This window comes from Propithecus coquereli, unplaced genomic scaffold, assembly GCF_000956105.1.
Source record: "Propithecus coquereli isolate 6110/MARCELLA unplaced genomic scaffold, Pcoq_1.0 Scaffold32, whole genome shotgun sequence".
NCBI classification, from domain to species: domain Eukaryota; kingdom Metazoa; phylum Chordata; class Mammalia; order Primates; family Indriidae; genus Propithecus; species Propithecus coquereli.
Window position 1 is genome coordinate 3,812,589 of NW_012148841.1, and position 20,824 is coordinate 3,833,412.

The following is a 20,824-nucleotide window of genomic DNA, read 5'->3' on the forward strand; positions in this document are numbered from 1 at the left end:
TGAACACATTCCATCTCACCGGAATGGACAGGACTGCTCTAGTATCACACTGTTCCAGGGGGTTTAGGGGTTCTATGAATAAAAAACGGTGGGTCTCAAACATATTATGTTCTGACTTCAATTATCTGTTATCAAGCACTAATTATTTCCCTATTTTTGACAAAGGCAGGACAACGTATTTCCTTTGGTAAGTCATTGATGAGGAAATGTCCCAATAGAAGAGAGAAAGGATTAAAGTGGAAGCAGAGAAGAAAAATGGCCAGGAGCTTGCGTTGAGTCTCAAGATCTTCAAGACTGTGCCTGTGCCTCTGAAAAATCTCTCATGGCCACAAAAATACGTAATGGAGACAGGTAAATGACAGTGGGACACCATAGGTAAAATCTGAATGCCCTAAAATGTATAGTCCCAAATGGTATGGAAATTATGAACCCTGTGCTGGGGTATGCCTAGGGTATGTGTGGAATACAGCTTTTTCTTGGGTTAGGGAGTGAATGGTGGTCCTTTTGGTGACATCACTTGACAGTCTAAGAGTGAGCTGTACGTCCCCAGGATGCAGTCTTCTTGGAAAGAGATGCCTAATTCCATTCTAAGAATATCGAAAGGTCATGGGGAGTAGACAGGAGAACTGGGTATCCAACTTGCAGGTGGAGCCAGTGACAGACCCAGACTTAGGCCAGTGGTGGGAGAAGGGGTGGCACTGAGGCCTGTGTGTGCAAGTGAAGCATCTGCGGAAGGCTGTGGCAATCACAGTGTGGCTTTAGGCCTCACAATGTGCTGTGGAGGCCACAGGACATGGACATGGAAGAGTCAGGTGTGGTCCGAGCAGGGGTGTGAAGACAGAGATTGGAGACCTGTGCCAGCCTGGGCATTGCTATGCTGGCGGAAGGCCCGGAGGTGAGGCTGTGGGGTGGGCCTTGATGCTTTCCAAGTGTCCTTCAGGGAGGATTATGGCACTTTGGACTGCTGAACTTATCTTCATAATATCATAAAAAAAGAAACTTGTAATGACTGTTGGGACTGTGTGTGGTAGAGTGGGCAATGGTTCATATGTTGTGGGAAGAATGACCCCCCTGAAAGCAGCCTCTCCTGGCACAAATGCAAAACAGGAGCCAAAGCTTACCCGAGACTTCTCAGCAATGGCCAAGGCACACATTTCTTCATCTCGAAGTGCCTTCAGCCATTCTTTCTCAATCTCCTTATTGAGTGGCAGACCCTTCTCTATCCTGGAATTGCAAGAGAAGATGAATTCTTCTTTCTCCTTGACTTCCTTCTGGAGTTCAATGGTCAGGGCTTGTTTCATGGACAGCTCAGCAACAAGAGCCATCATTTTTTCAGTAGCATCCTTGATCCTTTTCTGGTAACCATTCATCTAGAATTAAAGAGCCCAGGGCTTAGACTGTATATATATGCCATCAAGACTTGAAGGAAATGGCAGGCTGCTGGCTGTCTGTAATGGTAGGAGGCATTCTTGCCCAAAGGAAGGGCAGTCTAACTGGGACTTCATAGAAATTAAGAACTGGAAGAGACCTCAGATTGAGCCCAACCCCATGGTGTGTAAATAAGGACAAGGAGAGAAAAGAAGATTTGTTATCTAATTACTGGATTTGGATAGCATTGAGGGGAATAGTTTAATGTCTATTTTTTTTAAGAGGTGAGGAGAGAGGAAAGAGTGTTCTTGATGCCTAAGTTCTGACCTAATTTTGCCATGTTATTAGTTTGTCACTTATCCAGGGGAAAAAATCTGGTAAAACAAAAGTTACTCTTTGCTTATACAAGATAATCAGCAAAGGTCTTGGTCTGAAATGATTTTTTTTTTTTTTTTGAGACAAAGTTTCACTCTGTTGCCCTGGCTAGAGTGAGTGCTGTGGTGTTAGCCTAGCTCACAGCAACCTCGAACTCCTGGGCTCAAGCGATCTTACTTCCTCAGCCTCCTGAGTAGGTGGGACTACAGGCATGCGCCACCATGCCCGGCTAATTTTTTTTTTTTTCCTATATATTTTTAGTTGTCCAGATCGTTTCTATTTTTTTTTTTAGTAGAGACAGGGTCTCGCTCTTGCTCAGGCTGGTCTCGAACTCCTGAGCTCAAACAATCCACCCACCTCGGCCTCCCAGAGTGCTAGGATTACAGGTATGAGCCACCGCGCCCGGCCTTGAAATGATTTTTTAATGAAAACTGTCACCTCAGTGTGTTAGCATTATTGATCATAATTCCTGGAATGCATCCTTATTAGGTCAGAAGCAAGTATGAGCTGAGCAGGGGACAATGTGGTCAATAATTTGGAATGGGAGATGTTCCTGTTCTTTAAACTTTTCATATCAGCTATTTAGCATCAATAGAGTTAAAGAGGACTAACCAAAAGAAATAATTTCAAGAGATAGGAAAGAAGTAAAACTGGAACTGGTGGTTCCTGTCAGCTTCTTGCTTGCAGAAGGTGAATGTTTTAGTGTGGCCATAGCCATAGTGGGACAGTTGAGTGGCAACACCTACTCACTAGAGTTGCTCTTACTTTGCTTTCTTGCTTTCATCGTACCATGTCTCTATACTGACATTATATGTGTATTTGACTATTTGGGTATAGTCTGTCATCCTATAAGAATGTACTCTTCATGAGGACAAGGAATATTTGTTTTATTCATCATCATAGTTCCATTATCCAGGGCAGTGCTTTGAATATAAGAGGCACCAAACAAAATTAAAACTAAATATTTTCTGAATGAATGAATTCTTAGTCTATTTTATTCTTCAGTCTTTTGGATCAGGATAAATTGGGACATGAAAATGAACTTCCAAATGCTACACCTAAACCTGAACACCTTCCTCTCCTAATAGAACATACACTCATATCTGCACATCTGCTCAGAGGAATGTTGCTGCTAGTCCTTTACCTGCATCTGAAAATGTAATAACTAATTTTTATATACACACTTTGTCTCCCTAAGGATGTAGGGAATATGAATTTTTATGTCTCTTCTACACTGACCTTTTCGAAGCATGCTTGAATATAAATGACTACCATTTAAAGCTTCAATGATGAGTCATTATCTTAAGGGGGTACAAATGCTTTTGTTACATGGATACTTTTTATAATGCTTATGTCGGGGCTTTTAGTGTGACCATCACCCAAATAGTGTTCATTGTACCCAACCAGTTTTTAACCTTCCCCCCACCCTTTCCTCTTCTTGGATTCCAATCTTTGTATCTCTGTGTCCACATGTGCCCATCAATTAGTTCCCAATTATTAAAGAGTGCATGGGGTGTTTGTTTTTCCATTGCTGAGATACTTAGGATAATGGTCTCCAGTTCCATCCAAGTTGCTGCAAATGATATTATTTCACTCCTTTTTATGGCGGAGTAGTACTCATGATGTATATATATACCACATTTTCTTAATCCATTCATGAATTGATAGGCACTTAGGTTGATTCCACATCTTTGCAATTGTGAAATGTGCTGCAATAAACATTTGCGTATAGGTGTCTTTTTGATAAAATGACTTCCTTTAGGTAGACACCCAGTAGTGGGATTGCTGGGTCCAGTGGTAGGTCTACATTTATTTCTTTGAGGAATCTCCACACTGTTTTTCACAGAGGTTGTACTAATTTGTAGTCCCACCAACAGTGTATAAGCATTCCTTTCTCTCTGCATCCACGCCAGCATCTATTGCTTTTTAACTTTTTACTAATGGCCATTCTGACAGGGGTAAGGCACTATCTCATTGGTGTTTTAATTTGCATTTCCCTGATGATTAGTGAAGTTGAGCATTTCTTTTCATATATTTTGCCATGTCTCTGTCTTCTTTTGAAAAACTTCTGTTCATGTCTTTGGCGCACTTTTTAAAGGGGTTGTTTTTTTCCTTACTGATTGAGTTCTTTGTAGATTGTGGACATTAGGCTTTTATCAGATGTATAGCTTGCAAATATTTTCTCCCATTCTGTAGGTTGTCTATTTACTCTGTTGATTATTTGCCGTGCAGAAGATTTCTAATTTAATCAAGTCCCATTTAGTTTTGTTGTTGTTGTATTTGCCTTTGGGGTCTTAGTCATAAATTCTTTGCCTAGGCTGATGTCTAGAAGAGTTTTTCCTACATTTTCTTCTAGAAATTTTATGGTGTCATGCCTTACATTTGAGCCTTTCATCCATCTTGAAGTTTTGTATATGTCAAGAGATAGGGCCCCTGTTTCATTGTTCTACATGTGGGTATCAGTTTTCCCAGCACTATTTATTGAATGGTGCTTCCTTTCCCCAGTGTATATTGTTGTCTGCTTTGTTGAGGATCAGTTGATTGTAGACAGGTTTTATTTCTGGGTTCTCTATTCTGTTCCATTGATCTATGTTTCTACTTTTATACTAGTACTGTGCTATTTTGGTTACTATAGCCTTGTAGTATAATTTGAAGTCTGGTAAGGTGATGCCTCCAGATTAGTTCTTTTTGCTTAGGATTGCTTTGGCTAAGGCTCTTTTTTGGTTCTGAATGAAGTGTAGAATTTTTTTTCTAGATCTGTGAAATATGTTGATATTTTGATGGGGATTGCATTGAATCTGTAAATCACTTTGGGTAGTATGGACATTTTAACAATGTTGATTCTACTGATCCGTGAGCATGAGATATTTGTGTCATCTGTGATTTCTTTCATCAGTGTTTTGTAGTTCTTCCTTGTAAAACTCTTTCACTTCTTTGGTTGAGTAAATTCCTAAGTATTTTCTTTGTAGCTATTGTGAATGATATCGAGTCTTTGATTTGACTGTCAGCTTGACAGTTATTAGTATATACAAATACTACTGATTTGTGTACATTGATTTTGTAACTTAAGACTTTGGTGAATTTATCAATTCTGGGAGTCTTTTAGTGGAGTCTTTGGGATTTTCTAGATACAAGATGATATATTTAGTGAAAAGTGATAGTTTGAACTCCTCTTTCCCAAGTTGGATACTCTTTATTTCTTTCTCTTTCTTGATTGCTCTGGCTAGGACTTCCAGTACTATGTTGAATAGAAGTGGTGACAGTGGGCACCCTTGTCTTGTTCCAGTTCTTAAGGGGAATGCTTTTAGCTTTTTCCCATTCAGATGATGTTGGCTGTGTGTGTGTCATATATGTCTTTTATAATTTTGAGGTATGTTCCTCTGATTGATGCCTAGTTTGTTGAAGGTTTTTATCATGAAAGGGTGCTGGATTTTATCGAATGCTTTTTCTGCATATATTGAGATAATCATATGGTCTTTATTTTTGCTTCACCTCATAAACAATATGGTGAATCACGTTTATTAATTTGCATATGTTGAACCATCCTTACATCACTGGGATGAAGCTCACTTGATCATGGCGAGTTATTTTTTTGATGTGCTGTTGAATTCACTTTGCTAGTATTTTGTTGGGGATTTTTGCATGTATATTCATGAGGAATATTGGTCTGTAGTTTTTTTTGTTGTTGTTGTGTTCTTTCCTGGCTTTGGTATTAAGGTGATATTGGCTTCATAGAATGAGTTAGGCAGATTCCCTCCTCCTCGATGTTGTAGAATAATCTCTGTAGGATAGGTACCAGTTCTTCTTTGTAGGTCTGGTAGGATTTGGCTGTGAATTCAGCTGGTCCCAGGGCTTTTTTGTTGTTGGGAGATTTTTTTTTTATTACTACTTCCGTCTCACTGCTTGCTATTGGTCTGTTTAGGATTTCTGTTTCTTCCTGATTGATTCTTGGGAGGTTGTGTGTTTCAAGGAATTTATCTATTTCCTCTACATTATCTAGTTTATGTGTATCAAGATTTTCACACCATTCATGAATAATATTTTATATTTATGTGGTATCCGTTGTAACATACCCTTTTATATTTCTGATTGAGCTTATTTGGGTCCTTTCTCTTCTATTTGTGATTAATCTAGGTAGAGGTCTATCAATTTTGTTTATCTTTTCAAAGAACCAACTTTTTGTTTCATTGATCCTTTATATATTTTTTTCCATTTCATTTAGTTCTGCTCTGAGTTTGTTTCTTTTCTCCTGCTGACTTTGGGTCTGATTTGCTCTTCCTATTCTAGTTCCTTAAGATGTGACATTAGGTTGTTAATTTGTGGTCTTTCTGTCTTTTTGATATAGGCATTTAAGGCTACAAATTTTCCCCTTAGGACCACTTTTTCTGTATCCCATAGATTTTGATAGCTTATATCCCCTTTGTCATTCAGTTTGAGGACACTTTTGATTTCTATCTTAATTTTGTCATTGACCCAAGGATTGTTCAGCAACAGGTTGTTTAATTTCCATGACATTATGTAGATTTGAGTGTCTCTCTTGGAACTGATTTCTAGTTTTACTCCACTGTGGTCTAAGACAATACATGGTATGGTTTTGATTTTTTGAATTGGCTAAGACATGTTTTGTAGCCTAATGTATGATCAATCTTGGAGAATGTTCCATGTGCTGATAAGAATGTATATTTAGTAGTTTTGGGGCAGAATGTTCTTTAAATGTCTGTTAGGTCCATTTGTTCTACAGCCCCATTTAAGTCCAGTGTTTCTTCATTCATTTTCTGCTTCAATGATCTATCTAGGTCTGTCAGGTGTTGAAGTCCTGGCAATTATGATGCTACTCTTTATCTCTTTGCTTAGATATAGTAAGGTTTGATCTATGAATTGGGTGCTCCTGTTAGGTGCATAAATATTTAGGATTGTTATGTCATCTTGTTGAATTGCTCCCTTTACCATTTTATGATGACCATCTTTGTCTTTTTTTTTTTTTTTTTTAAACCATTGTTGGTTTAAAGTCTATTTTATCTGATAGGAGAATGACTATACCTGCTCTGTTTTGGTTTACATTTGCATGGAATATTTTTTTCCATTCCTTCACCTTGAGTCTGTGTTAATGCTTGTGGGTTAGATGTGTTTCCTGGAAACAGATACTTGGGTTGTTTTTTGATCCATTCAGTCAGTCTATGTCTTTGAAGTTGGGCATTCAGATCATGCACATTGAGTGTTAGTATTGATATGTGTGATGCTATTCTGTTCATCATGGTGGGTATATTGTTTTGTTTTCCCTCTTGTGCTATTGTCTCAAAAGAGCTGTGAGATTTAACTTTTGGGTGTTTTTACACTGTTAAATATCTATTGTGCTATTGTATGTATAATGCAGTTCTGAATATTTCCTGTAGGGCAGATCTAGTAACAAATTCCCTTAATGTTTGGTTGTCTGGAAAAGTGTTTATTTCCACATAATTTATGAAACTTAGCTTTGCAAGATACACAATTCTTGGCTGGCAGATGTTCATTTTAGAAGACTAAAAATGAGACTCCCAATCCCTTCTGGCTTATAAGATCTTCACTGAGAAGTCTGCTGTTAACCTGATGAGTTTTTCTTTGGAGATTAGTTTTTGCTTTCATCTTGCTACTTGCAGAATTTTCTCCTTCATTTTGACTTTGGCCGACTGTGTGTCTTGGAGATGTCCTATTCACTATGAATCTTCCCAGTGTTTGATGACCATCTTGTGTCTGAATCTCTGGCAATAGTAAGGAAGTTTTCCTCAATAATTCCCTCAAACAGATTTTCCATGCTTTTTGCTGCTACTTCTTCTCCCTCAGGGATACCTATAATTTGTATATTTTTCTTCACATAGTCCCATATTTCTGAGTGATTTTTCTTTATTTGTCTTTTCTGTAATTTGACTAACTGGGTTAGTTTGAGAGCCTTATCTTCAAGCTCTAACATTCTTTTTTCTGCTTGGTTTAGCCTGTTATTCAAGCTTTCTGCTATATTTTGAAATTCCCTAAATGTCTTTCATTTCTTTAAGTTCTTTTATATACTTTCTTATGTTGTCTAGCTCTTTAGTGACTTTTGCATTTTTTTCATTGATTTCCTAAAATTTTTTGGCTTCATTTTGATGGTTTTCAACCTTTTCTTCAATTCCATTAATCTTATTTGCCATCCATATTCTGAATTCCATTTCCAACATTTCAATAATTTCCTTTTGGTTGTGGTCCACTGCTGTAGATCCAATGTGATCCCTTGGGGGTGTCAAACTGTTTTGTTTTTTTCATGTTTCCAGAGTTCCTTTGCTGGTTTCTTCTCATCTGAATCCTCTTCTCTCAGCAGAGGGCTGATAGGGTTGCAGGACACCTGGTTCTCCTTTGCTGGGAACTCTCCTACTTAGTGAGAGGAGTAGGAGTCCCTAGATGGTGCTTTCGTGTCCTACTCTGGAAGATTGACCCAGCAGGGGAGAGGCAGGCACTCCGAGAGCCTGTAAGGCAGCTGTTCTGTTTTGTCCGGTTCCCTTGTGATTGTCACAGTTCAAGCTGGTGCTGGATGATCTTTGTGTGGCATTGTGGGTTGTTGCCCATGTTGTTGGGAGCTTGAGTTGGGGGCTGGGCAAGACCCTTTTCATGGAGGCTGACATTGTGGGGGACTGCTCCGACCCTGTCTCTCCCCCAGAGGTGACAGTGGCAGCTGGGTCATGCTATCTAGGCAATGGTCGGGGTTGTCTAGGCTGTGGGTGTTTGCTCAAACCAGGTCCAGGTGCGATGGTGTCTCGAGGGTCCCTGGTGGTGCGTTGGACCACAGGTGATTCCCACCAAGCAGAGCTGCAGGGCTCAACTGCAGCCAGGAGCCATGGGCCCAGGAGTAGTGGGAGCCTCAGAGCTAGAGCTGAGGCCTGGAGGCAGGGCAGGAGCTGTGTGGGCTAGATAGCAGTACAGGAACCATGGAGGTGAAACTGAAGTTTTGTGATTTTTATTTTACTTTTACACTTCCACTAAGACAACTTCCATTAAGTTTAATAAACTTCCATTTATTTTAACTCATAAAATAAGAAATGCTAAGACTTAGTTTCCCTTCCCTGAAAGAAAGGGAAATTCATTTTGCAAAAGAAACATCAGATATGCTAATTCAGGCAAGGTTCATGATCTCAGCTAAGATCTTAGCATTTCTTATTTTATGAGTTAAAGTTGTGAATTTCACAACCGTCACTGGACTGATCAGTCTATTAGAGGGGTGATAAGAGTGCAAGCATAAAAATAAAATAAAGATGGCCTTTGTTTACAGTAATTTCCTTTTAGGTGTGCCAAAACTGTTTCTAGGACAGAACTGACTGTTATGCAGTCAATAAATGGTTTGCTAGAGTCTAGTAAATACCAGGAACTTGGGAAAATGAAGAAGAAATGAGGAGCAATTGTTGCCCTCCAGAGCCTGCAGTCTTGAGCATGGGTGTTACTATAGTCGGGGGAACAGAAGATAGTGTGGGCAATGTATCCCTTCCTCTTTGTTTCTGCCTCATGCCTGGCATAAGCGTAGCACATGGCAGGGTTTGGTAGTTACTGCTGACGGGATGCTCTGTGGTACACAGTGTCCTGCTGGCTGCTCCTTTCAGTGGAGCTTCTAGCAGTCCCAGCGCCACCCCTCCCCCCGCCCCCGTGGCTTTGAATCTGCAGTCCTGGTATCTTCAGTTTCTTAAATTGGGAAGCTCTATGTTACTAGCCTTTCCTCACTGGTGGGGCCTGGCAGTGGCTCCACCACCACGGTGCAGTCGGCCTGTTCTCTGTAACGATCCCCTTCCATTTCTGGAGTCTGACTAAGTTGGAGCAGTTCCTACTCAGACTGCTGGATAAGTGAGGCCTTCCATTCAAAAGGAAGTAGAAAGGATTTAACTTAGCGCATGAGATACAAAGATAACAGGGCAACTACTCAAATATGATAATAGTTAAGTGAAACTTTTATATTGTTATTGAAAAGCAGATTCATTCAGGGAACAGTACTGAAACTTATTCTGGCCAATTTTCTGAGTTGCCCTTACATTTCTGTTTCCCTAGTCATAAAGCCAAATTATCCAGTGCTTCTCTCAATAAATCTAGCAGTCTGTGGAAAATGAAAGATAAGAAGGAATAGGGGCAGAAGAGAGAATGTGGGGGCTCAGGCAGACCTTCTTGGCTAAGAACAGCGTGTCCTGCTTGCAGGCCTGTGTTTTGCTGCAGAGCCTGTCTGTGAGCCGGCAGACCTGTTCGTAGATGAAATCCTTCTCCAGTAACTTCTCCTCCTCCTTGGCCAGCTGCAGTTCCAGCTAGGGTTGGAAATAATTTCAATAAGAAACAAAAAAGTTCTGAGACAAAATCTGATTTCCTAATGAGAGCACTATCCTCCCACCCCCTACAGCTCTGGAAGTTCTTCTCACCATGGTGGAATATGACCCTCTCACTCTAGCAGCTAATGTGTTTCCATCAGGAAGACAAATTGCTCCTTCAAGCCGTGAGAGAAAGGTGCTTTTAGACTCTTGAAACCAATGGATTTTAACTTCTTTTGGCAAGTATCTAAATCAAGCTTAGACTTTGTTACTAGATTACAATGAAAGGACTGTATTGGTGGTTAGAATAATGAAGGATAGGTCTGTTGGCATAACATGAAACCATACCAGAGGTATCTGTAAACCTGTATCAACAAGGGACTGATAGATGCAGTCTTAAGAATGTTTACCTTGTCTAATTTTTTGATCATTTCTTTTTCGGTCAGATCTTTCCCTGGAAGGAGGCGAGCTCTGTCCTTACCCTCAGGATTTATAAACTGTTTCTCCAGGTCTCTTATTCTGTCTGTGCACTGTGAAAACTATTAAATAAGAAAGAAACATTAGCTTTAAAACTCCTTAGCTCAGTAAATCTTAAAATCACATAGCCCAGGGTCTTTAGAATCTTTCAACAGGACCAACCCAGGTGAGGGTGGAAGAGAACTGTTTTCTTAACGCTCCCCTAGCTGGGACCTGTGGTCAAGCCCTGTTTCTGCTCATTCATGGTACTGCAATGGTGATGCCTGTGCTTGACTCTACAAGGCAAGGTAGTGGCTTCTGAGTCAGGGAAAAGGCTCATTTCATAGTAGCCCTTTGATTGCTTCCCATTCTGTGTTGTACTCATGGGATGCTGTGTGGTTGCAGGGCTCAAAGTATGCAACCTTCACCTCTTTGCAGGCTGTCACTGAGACCAGGGTAGCCAGCATACAACAAGCTGGACCCCATAAGAAAGTTCGTAATTACTGGGTCAATCCAATGTATACTCTGTGAGGAATAGCTTGAGCTATTTGTATCTTTTCTGCTAAACCAGCAAAATATAGTGTCTTATTTATCAACTATATTTTTTGAGTCAGTGAGACTTTGGAGGTGGATGAAGCAATATGGCTATCGCTAAATAGAAATGGTAGCCACACTCAGGGAGAGATGTGGAACATGGTGACAACGTAAGAGGCATCACTTTGTTTTCCTACTACATACCTCTGTAATCTCAGGGAAATAATTTATATATTCTCAATTGTTAAATGAGAAAAGGGGTTGATCCACTGAATGAGCTAGTTTATTTAAAGTGTTTTATAACATGTCCAAGAGTGATATAGGTAGAATTGTACATATATATGTAATCAAGCATTTGTTGTATTAATATTTAATGTTCCCTTTTCTTAGGAAATTAAATAAGCAAGCACCATATTTTTGTTTTTTATCAAAGGGGTGCCTAGAATTTATTTTTCCATTAGTATTCGAGCAAAAACTGTTCACTTTGTCTTTATAAAATAATATTCTTGTGTCTTAAAACAGTTCATGTGACTTCCAAGATCCGTAAAATGGAGCCATTATAAGAACCAGGAGAATATGACTCATGATAATCCTTGGATTAGACTGTTGGACAACTAAAAACTGTTTCAAACAACTGAAAAAAATGTAAACCTTAAGAGAATTCTGAAAATTACGCAAAAAAAAAATGGGAAGACGACTTAAAAAAACACCCCAAGCACTGCAGCTATAACAAATAACAGGACATGACCAGGATCCAGCACCACAGGCCAGTGCAGAAGCGACCAGCCTCAAGCTAGAAATGTCACAGCATGTCCTTTAAGGGCACACATGATTACTGCTGAGTAGACAAGTGCAGTTTGAAGACTAATTAAAAACTTTCTATTCAACTGTTCTTAAGCTTAGAATTTAATGGTAAAGGTTCGCCATAAGGCAGGGCATGTAGTGTGATAAAATGCATAAAATTTCTCTTGGATAAAACTGAATTTACATTTCACACTGGGTAACTGGTAGTCCTGGCCATCACACAAGAGAAGGAAACCAAGGGCATCCAAATGGGGGCAGAAGAGGTCAAACTATTGCTCTTTGCTGATGATATGATCTTATATCCAGAAAACCCCAAAGATAATGCCATGGGACTTCTAGAATTGATAAACAAAGTCTCAGGTTACAAAAATCAATGTACACAAATCAGCATTCCTATATACCAACAACAGTCAAACTGAGAACCAAATCAAAGACTCAATACCCTTCACAATAGTTACAAAGAAAATAACATACCTAGGAATACATTTAACAAGGTAAAAGATCTCTACCAGGAGAACTACAAAACACTGAGGAAGGAAATAGTAGAGGACATAAACAGGTGGTAAATCATACCATGCTCCTGGGTCAGCAGAATCAACATTGTTAAATGTCTATACTACCCAAAGTGATCTATGGATTCAATGCAATCCCTATTAAAATACCAACATCATTTTTTGCAGGTCTAGAAAAAATAATTCTACAGTTCATATGAAACCAGAGAAGACCCCGTAAAGCTAAAGCAATCGTACGTAAAAAGAACAAATTGGGAGGCATCAATTTACCAGACTTCAAGCTATACTACAAGGCTACAGTAACTAAAACAGCATGGTACTAGCACAAAAACAGAGACATAGATCAATGGTTTTATATAATGAAATGACAAGTATTTTTTCTAAGAATAATTAATTTTATCCATTGAATGGAAGTACTAATTTCCAGTTAGCAAAAGGAATATGCTTACACAATAGAGAAGAAATTGTTCTTATTGAATCTAAAGTCCTTTTGTGCTGCTGGGCATCTCATAGTTTAGGATGGGCAAAGAGGGACCTGAAGCTGCATTTTGGGAAAGAGCTGGAGAGAGCCAGATTATTCTGTAAAATGGAGTGAGACAAGTATGGAGTTCCTAGAGGCAATCTTTGGGGGTAAGACTGTGGAGGGGAGGTGAAAGATGGAAAGACAAGCTAGGTGAGGGTACTGTGTGGGGTACAGCACCTTGAGGACTATCTCTGGTGACAGAGGGGCTCCAAGGAACTGTAAAGAGCATGGATATCTAAATCTAATTGAAGTTCTTTGCATTTCTGTAATGTAACCCCACACACCATTGCCCCAAATCTTTAATGAAGTCTGCTCACAGCCCAAGGCCTTACCCAAATGGTCTTGTGTAGGTATAGCCTGAGGAGGAATGAGTCCTGAGTCTGCACTGACATGATGCAGAAGTGAAACAGGCACTGTATGTGCGGTGATGAGGTGCTGCCTCCAAATGAACCCATTGTTGGAAGCAGGATTCAGAGCCTGGAGAGGTTTGCAAGAGGCTAAGGGTACTTTCTGGCTAATTGATCTAAATTTGGCCACACTTGGTGAAATTAATGGGAAAACTTAGGGCTAAGAAAACACTAGAATCAGAACCTTGGCATACTTACTTGTACAAACTGAAAGATGCCATTACCTATATCGTATACACATACTCAAACGGCATACAACATGAAAGTAGATCCGTCATCCCATTCCATGAAGTCCTGTGAAGGCCCTTCACATGATTAAGTCAAATAAATAAAAGGAGGACCCAAAACTTGCTAGAGCATGAGCTAATGAAAAACATTTACTTATATGCCTAGAAAAAGAATGGAAGGCTTGCTCCCAGATTTTGAATAATTATAATTATCTTGGGGATAGAATTTTTTCTTCAAAATTTTTATACTTTTATAAAATTAAGACCATTCAGTTAAAAAATTTTGTAACCAGAAAAAAAGTAAACATGACATTTTAGAAAAATGTTAATAGATTTGAATTTGTTCCTGCTACACTAAATGGGAAAAAGTTCAGGCCACAAATTTCTACTTCTAATTTTCACTAAGGAAAAAACTCCAAATATTACATGTGAAGAAAGTAGCTTTATATTCATGTTTTATTTTTTACTATTTCATATTTGAATTTTTTGGCTTTATTTCACTTTTAAAAAGGTCATGTCAGAGGCCAGGTTACTAAGTTAAAGGAGAACTACAGGAGTATAGGAATCTAATTATATGTGATTGGCAGTTAATACTAAGCAACAAACTCCAGGCAATCTCTTGCTATGGGGAAAGAATATAAAAAATAAGAGAGCTAGATGGTCCCCAAGATCTTTCCAGCAAGCATCAACAACATAATCATGTGGAGAGTAGTGACAGCCTAGATTAAGTTGTGAGCTACAAGAAAGCTGAGCCCAAGGTAACTCTTAAGTTTCAAAAAAGGTAGACAATGCCTCATGAGAAAAAAAGACAATTTGTATCATGGATGCCTGAAGCACAGATTCCATCTTAGAATTGTGTTCAAAGACATTTTTAAACAAGACATAACTCATACAACCTACACACTAATAAAGTGGAGGAAAAGCAAATGATCTGAGGAAATGTCCCCTGACCACTCTCCCACCTGAATCTGGAGCAAGGCTATGTCTGCGTCCAGGGACCTCTTGGTTGGCAATAATTTTCGGGTCACATGAATCTGTCTTCGTTTCTCGGCAATCTTTAGTTTCAGGAATCGGATCTTTTCTTCCAGGACATGTAATTCAATTTCCCCATTTAATTTCATCTTCTCTTGGATATTTATTTTTTCATAAAAAATGCACACCTCTTCTTCTCGCTCTATCAGCTGAACGCCACTATGGTAAAATTCAGAGGTAGAGGCTAAGTGGGCGTTGAGGCTGCTATTTGACTAGTCGTAGTGGTTCCTTCTAGCTTTGGGCACAAATTATACATCAACACAGCATAATTCTAGAAGACAATAGATATTTACCAATGGCTTTCTAGTTAAACTACATACACGCTTTGGATTTTTCTGGGCATGGGAGAATTGCTTAGCATCTAGACTTTGAGGCCAACCATGTAATTGGCTGGCCTGTGTCTCTGCAAATCCCGAAGGTTTTCCTGGGGTGGGAAGGAATGTCATTCCCAATGCATGAACAAAGTGAGCCACAGTATGATTTTCTGCAGACCCTTTTCTTGGGCCAGACTCACCAACAAAGGCCTGGCCAGCAGCACACAGGCAGGGGGCCAGGGATTGTGTTTCTGGTATGAGTTTGCTCTATATTAAGTTGCCAGGCACATTAGGATCTTTAAAAGTTGAGTATTTCTTATGCTAATTTCCCTGTAAACATACAAAAATCTGTCCTTTGTAATCATACCAGGGAAAGACCCCCTTCTTGAGAGGTGAATATGGGGAGGAAACAAAGAATTTTCTAACTCCAGCAGCTCTGGTTTGTATGACTGATCATGCCCCACAGATCTGAACAGGGTCTGGGAGCACACTGTCCAAATGCTTTGGTTTGTGCCAGGAGCCAAATAGGAAATTTTCTCCCCAAAGGAAAACCCACCAGCTCTTTGAAAATGTGCTGTTGTTTGAAGGACCCTAAAGGTCTTCCCACATGCTCTGCATATACATTATCTCAGAGTCCGATCTTTAATTGCTTTTATCTATGACACTCTTCCCTCGAAACATATGTGCACATGGTTATACTTGGCTAATCTTAGCTCTATATTTTCTCATTTACCTTTCAAAGGCCCCTCTCATGATCCTGAAGCAACATTTTACCACCTTTTTGTACACTCAAATGCCTTACACAGAATAGCACACAAAGTCTGATGAAAAAAAATGTGATAACAAGCTGTACATGGTCGTGCGCACTTGAAGTCCCAGCTATTTGGGAGGCTGAGGCAGGAGGATCACTTAAGCCCAGGAGCTTGAAACCAGACTGGGCAACATAGTGAGATTTCATCTCAAAAAAATCTGATACCAGGTGTCATTACTCCAGGGCTCCACAATCTCACATTCCAATTTCTCAGAGCATAAGCAATTTGGAGGAAACTGCTAAAATAATAAATTGTTTCTTCCATGCTGCAATTATATCATTAATCAATGTCACTCTTAAATATCATATTTACTTGCTGAGAAAATGAACTAGGAGAATGCAGAATAAATATAATAAGACCGAACCTGCCACAAAAGTGGGTGCAAGTTCCAAAGACTTATTTATATCAATTACACTGAAAGAATCTGATGTTATCAGAGGCATCCTGACTGGTAGCCTGGGAAAGGACTTTGATCTCCAAGCAAGCAACTTCCCAAACCCTCCTCTTTGTTTCTTTTATGAACACATTTCTTATTTTTAGGAGAAATAGCCCCTCCTCTCCAAAGGCCAATGAAGCCTGAATGTCAAATGTCCATCATTACTCACTGTCCAGTCTAAGTAGAAAAATGGGTGACATTTCTAAACTGAATCCCTTGGTGCTCCATTCTCACAGTAGGTTCCTGGTTTTTACCTTTCATTTCGATGCTGAACGGCTCTTTCGTATTTTTTGCGAAGCTGCACCATCTCCTCTTCCGTCATTGTGATCGTATTGGCAAGCCTGTCGATGTTATTTAACTGGATTTCCTTCTTCTCTTTCATTTCCTGAAGTTTTGATACAATTTTGCACACATCGTTTTGCATGCTCTCTCTGATGGTAACATTGTTGGCATGTTTCAGCATGAAATTTTGTAGCTTTCTTTTTAAAATAATGGGACAAGGGGTAAGATTATGGTCTTTCTCTAGTTTCTTAAAAACAAGACTTCTGAAACACAAGCACTAGCAAATTAGATCTTGCTTTAGTGTGTCGCTTGAAATGACAGTAGTAGTAATGATATTCATCCTGTGATACTCTCCAGGAATATTTATAATCCTCCCAGGTCTCAGATCCTCCCTCTCTCCAGATTAGGACATATTTCCTTTGTGCCCCAAGGTCATCCTGACACACTTTATCAAAGCAAGAGACTGTAGTCCTTCCTTTATTGCTCTGTCATTCTCAGGAGACTGCTCCCTACAGCAGAGGTCCCCAACCAGTTTGGCATCAGAAACCGGTTGGTTTCATGCAAGACGATTTTTCCACAGACCAGGGTGCAAGGGGTGGTTTCAGGATGATTCAAGCGTGTTAAGTTTATTGTGCAGTCAAACCTCTCTGCTAATGATAATCTGTGTTTGCAGCTGCTCCCCAGCACTGGCGTCACCACCTCAGCTCCCCCTCCGATCACTAGGCATTGGATTCTCTTAAGGAGCCACAACCTAGATCCCTCGCATGCGCAGTTCACAGTAGGGGTTGCGCTCCTATGAGAATAGAATGCCTTTGGCTGATCTGACAGGAGGCGGAGCTTATGCGGTGATGCGAGCCATGGGGAGCGGCTGTAAATACAGATGAAGCTTCGCTCCCTCCCTGCTGCTCACCTCCTGCTGCGCAGCCAGTTCCTAACAGGCCACGGACTGTTACCAGTCTGCAGCTCAGGGGGTGGGGACCGCAGCTCTAGAGGAAGGAGAGGGTTATGTCCAAGAATGTCGATTAGACTTAAGATGGTACCTGACTCAGCATAGAGTTGCAATTAATGCTGAATGAATATGTGATCTCTATAAATGATATTTTATTTTCATGTGGGATAAGAATCTTATTAAGAAAGCATATTTTCCTTTTCATTACTCCCCTGATGAGGCCATTCTGTAATATCTTTCTTTTTGAAAGGAAACTGGGCAATAACAGCCACCAGAAATAGTTCAAGTTGTATAGACTCAATAAATCCTGGGGATCATCTACTGATGCCTAACAGGGGAAAGAGTCCAACAGATCATGGCACACGGTAAATGATAAATAGAAAAAAAGAAACGTTTTCCAGATACTCTTCTGTTTTTACATGGGTTAGTTCATTTAATAATAATAAGCCCTATGAAATAAGGACTATCTTTATGGATAAGGAAAGGGAACCCAGAGAGATAAAGTAGCTTGTCCAAGGTCACACAGCTAATAGGTGGCAGGGGTGGGATTTGAGTCCGGAGAGCCCCTTCTTTTCACCACTCTGCTATATTGCTTTATATTGCTATAAAGCACATGAGATTCTTTAAATCTACAACCAGGGGGTGCTGGTTAATAAACAATTTGATTGTCTTCTAACTTCAAATAAAATTATTAGATTTGTGCTTTTCTTTATAATCAGGCAAGTAAAAGTCATCATGGTAAGCAAAGTTATAATGATGTAGTTTTTCATTTATTTAAAAACTATGGCTCCCAAACAGAAGTATAAGGAATCATGTTCAAATGCTTAGATTATCATAGTTTAGAGTTCAAATGAATCAGAAGACAAGCCTTTGAAAGGCCAATAATTATTACAACACTTACCTTTCTTCAGTAACTGCACTATTTCTTAAAATTTCAAGTTCATTTAATGACATTTTATGTCGTTCCTTTATTTCATTTACTTTCTGATGAGCTTTGTGAAGTAAGTTAACAAATTTGTTTCTTTCGTTTTGAATAGTGTCATACAGTTTAGCAAACTCTCTGAGTCTGTGAAAATATAAAGCATTTTTTTAAGCTTGTGAAATAAAAATCGGTCTTTTGCTCCCAACTAAATAGGTAAATCATCACATAATTTTTACCTCCGATGAATTTCTCGTTTTTTCTTCTTGTGTATACTGATTTCGAGATCCTTTGCTTTGATTTCCTTAACAATGTTGTTATATTTTTGCTGAAATGTAAAAATCATGTGTGAAATAAACATATGAATACTCCCAGTTTCACCCCACATTGTTCCCGTCCATTAAGGAAAATTCTATCGTGGCCTACGCTGGGTTGTGCATATGAGGGTGAGAGGTAGCGGGGAGATCAGAAAATAGCCTGGCCGCAGAACTGATGCGCACTGGCTAGGACAAAGGATCACTTAAGAAAGGGAAAGAGAGAGAGGGTAGAAAAGGAAAAGAGCCTGCACAGGTTTGGTTTGAGGAAAAGTTTGGGGAACTTTTGAGAGAGAGGAAGAGTGATTGTGACCTACACAGCTGGACTGGGTGAGCGTGGGGTTAGTTTATGGAAGATCGATGAGGGAAGAGGATTTGCAGTAATGTTTTTTTGTAGTCAGTTTTGATAAGCATTATAAGTTGAACCCTCTGTGGTATTTTGTGGGAGATTGAAGCAGTGATTTCAAAGTGCCTTCTCATTCTTTTGTATGTTGGTTGTGTTTTCCTACACAATAAAGCAGCATGTTGAGGCCAGCTGTAAGGAGGTGTTACACAGATCACACGTGAATATTTTAAAAGAAAGCAGTTCTATTTCCAAACTTCTAAAAATATATCAGGGGCTAAATACATTAGTAATGGTCTTTAAATTTAAAGACACTGAGTTGAGTCCATCATCTGGGAAAAGAAAGGTATTCAAAGATGAAGTATTTGCCGGTAGAAACCAGAGAAAACAGTTTCTGTCAGCCTTCTCCCAAGGCCTGTGAGAGCAAAACCCATTTAGCGTGAGTGATTCAAAAGAAACAAGCCATCAGAGAGCCAACATGATGTGCAGCAATTTTATGTTGTTCTTATTGAAAATTGGGGTTAGGAAGAAACTAACATTTCAGTAATTGTGTATGTGAAGAATAATACATAAAAATGCAGTGTCATCTACTCTCTCCTGGGGGTGATAGCAACGTTGGTTTTTCCCTTCACTTTTTGTCTTCTTTAGGAATGTAGATGTGGTGTGAAAGCAAAATAATAAGATTGACTGCCTTCTTATGGAAATTACAGCTAATGTTCAACAGACTAATTCCCAGTTCTAAGAATACTCAAAGGATAAACAATATTTTTCCTTTATCGATTTCCGTATCTCAAGAAGTGTCTTGTACCTTATATGAATTAACTAATTATGAGGTTTGCTTTACATAGTCACACATAGGTAACAAATGTATCAGTTTTTCAGATTAACTGAAATTTTCTGATTCGTAAAACAGATTAGTGTTTCTTATAACAAATAAGTATCCCTCTAGTGTTTCTAAAATTTCTAAAGAGAAAAGGGAGGAAATTTCTAACTAGGAAAAACTCACAGGAGTGGAATCCTTCCCAGCCCACGCCAGGTTGCTTTGAAAATGCTGTTCTGCACCAGCGCCATCCCAGACCCTGACCTTGGTGGAGATGGCCTTCTCACATCTCTGTTCTCTCCTCTCCTTGATTTGCTCCTGCTCCTCCTGTTCCCTCAGGCTGCCTTCCTTTCCTCCATCCTCCCTCACCACTGTATTTCCCTTCTTCACTCTAGCAAAACCCAACTAGCCTGTGAACCCCATTGGGCTTGCTGTGGCCTTCATGGTGGAGTCCACACTGGCTAACATGGGTTAGGTGACCTTTATCTGACCTCTCCTGCTCTCCCTATTTGACATCCCTTCCCCCCATCTTCCCATGTGCCAACCATGCTGGACTTCTTTTCTTTTCTCAAATGTTAAGGTGGGAAAACAAACAGGACGGGGATGTGAAGAGTTCGCTGTGGGTTGTGTGATATAGATCTTCTCCTCAAGTCTTCTCTGCAAAATCTACTTAAGCTCATTGCTCAGTAATGCTTTGGTGTGAGTTCTTTCATGCCATCCCATGTAAATAATTACTTAGAATGAGAACAAAGGTTGCACTTAGAAACAGACAACATCTGTGTCACATGATAAATCCAGGTATTCCATTTTAGTAATATGTCGTATCTTATTCATTTTTAACAAGGAACTTCTGGGCATAATCTTTACATGGGATAAATGATGCTAGTGTTAGAATTTTAGCTAGCATGACAGGAGTGTTGTTTTTGCCATTTGTTTTCTTGTTGTTCTTGTTTTGGGATGTTGCACTGGGTCAGCTCTGGCTTTGTAGGAGCCCAGGAAAATCATGGTGTGAAGCAGTAACTAAGGGTATCTGGTATTAGCGTAAATGGTGGCTTGATGAACTTGGGAGGGACAGCTGTTGAATGCCACCACTCTTGAATTGTTCCTAA

General features: G+C 39.6%; 1 protein-coding gene across 1 annotated transcript in view; it reads right to left on the bottom strand.

Moving 5' to 3' along the window:
- The window catches only part of CCDC146 (coiled-coil domain containing 146), a 165,436-nt gene that overhangs the window by 984 nt on the left and 143,628 nt on the right, over positions 1-20,824 (bottom strand). Inside the window, exons 12-18 of the mRNA XM_012650344.1 lie at positions 18,478-18,566; positions 18,221-18,385; positions 16,343-16,567; positions 14,457-14,685; positions 10,442-10,570; positions 9,894-10,031; positions 1,122-1,370 (exon numbers count right to left, since the gene is read on the bottom strand). Of these exons, the coding sequence (XP_012505798.1) occupies positions 1,122-1,370; positions 9,894-10,031; positions 10,442-10,570; positions 14,457-14,685; positions 16,343-16,567; positions 18,221-18,385; positions 18,478-18,566 (1,224 nt within the window). The remainder of the gene's footprint in view (positions 1-1,121; positions 1,371-9,893; positions 10,032-10,441; positions 10,571-14,456; positions 14,686-16,342; positions 16,568-18,220; positions 18,386-18,477; positions 18,567-20,824) is intronic.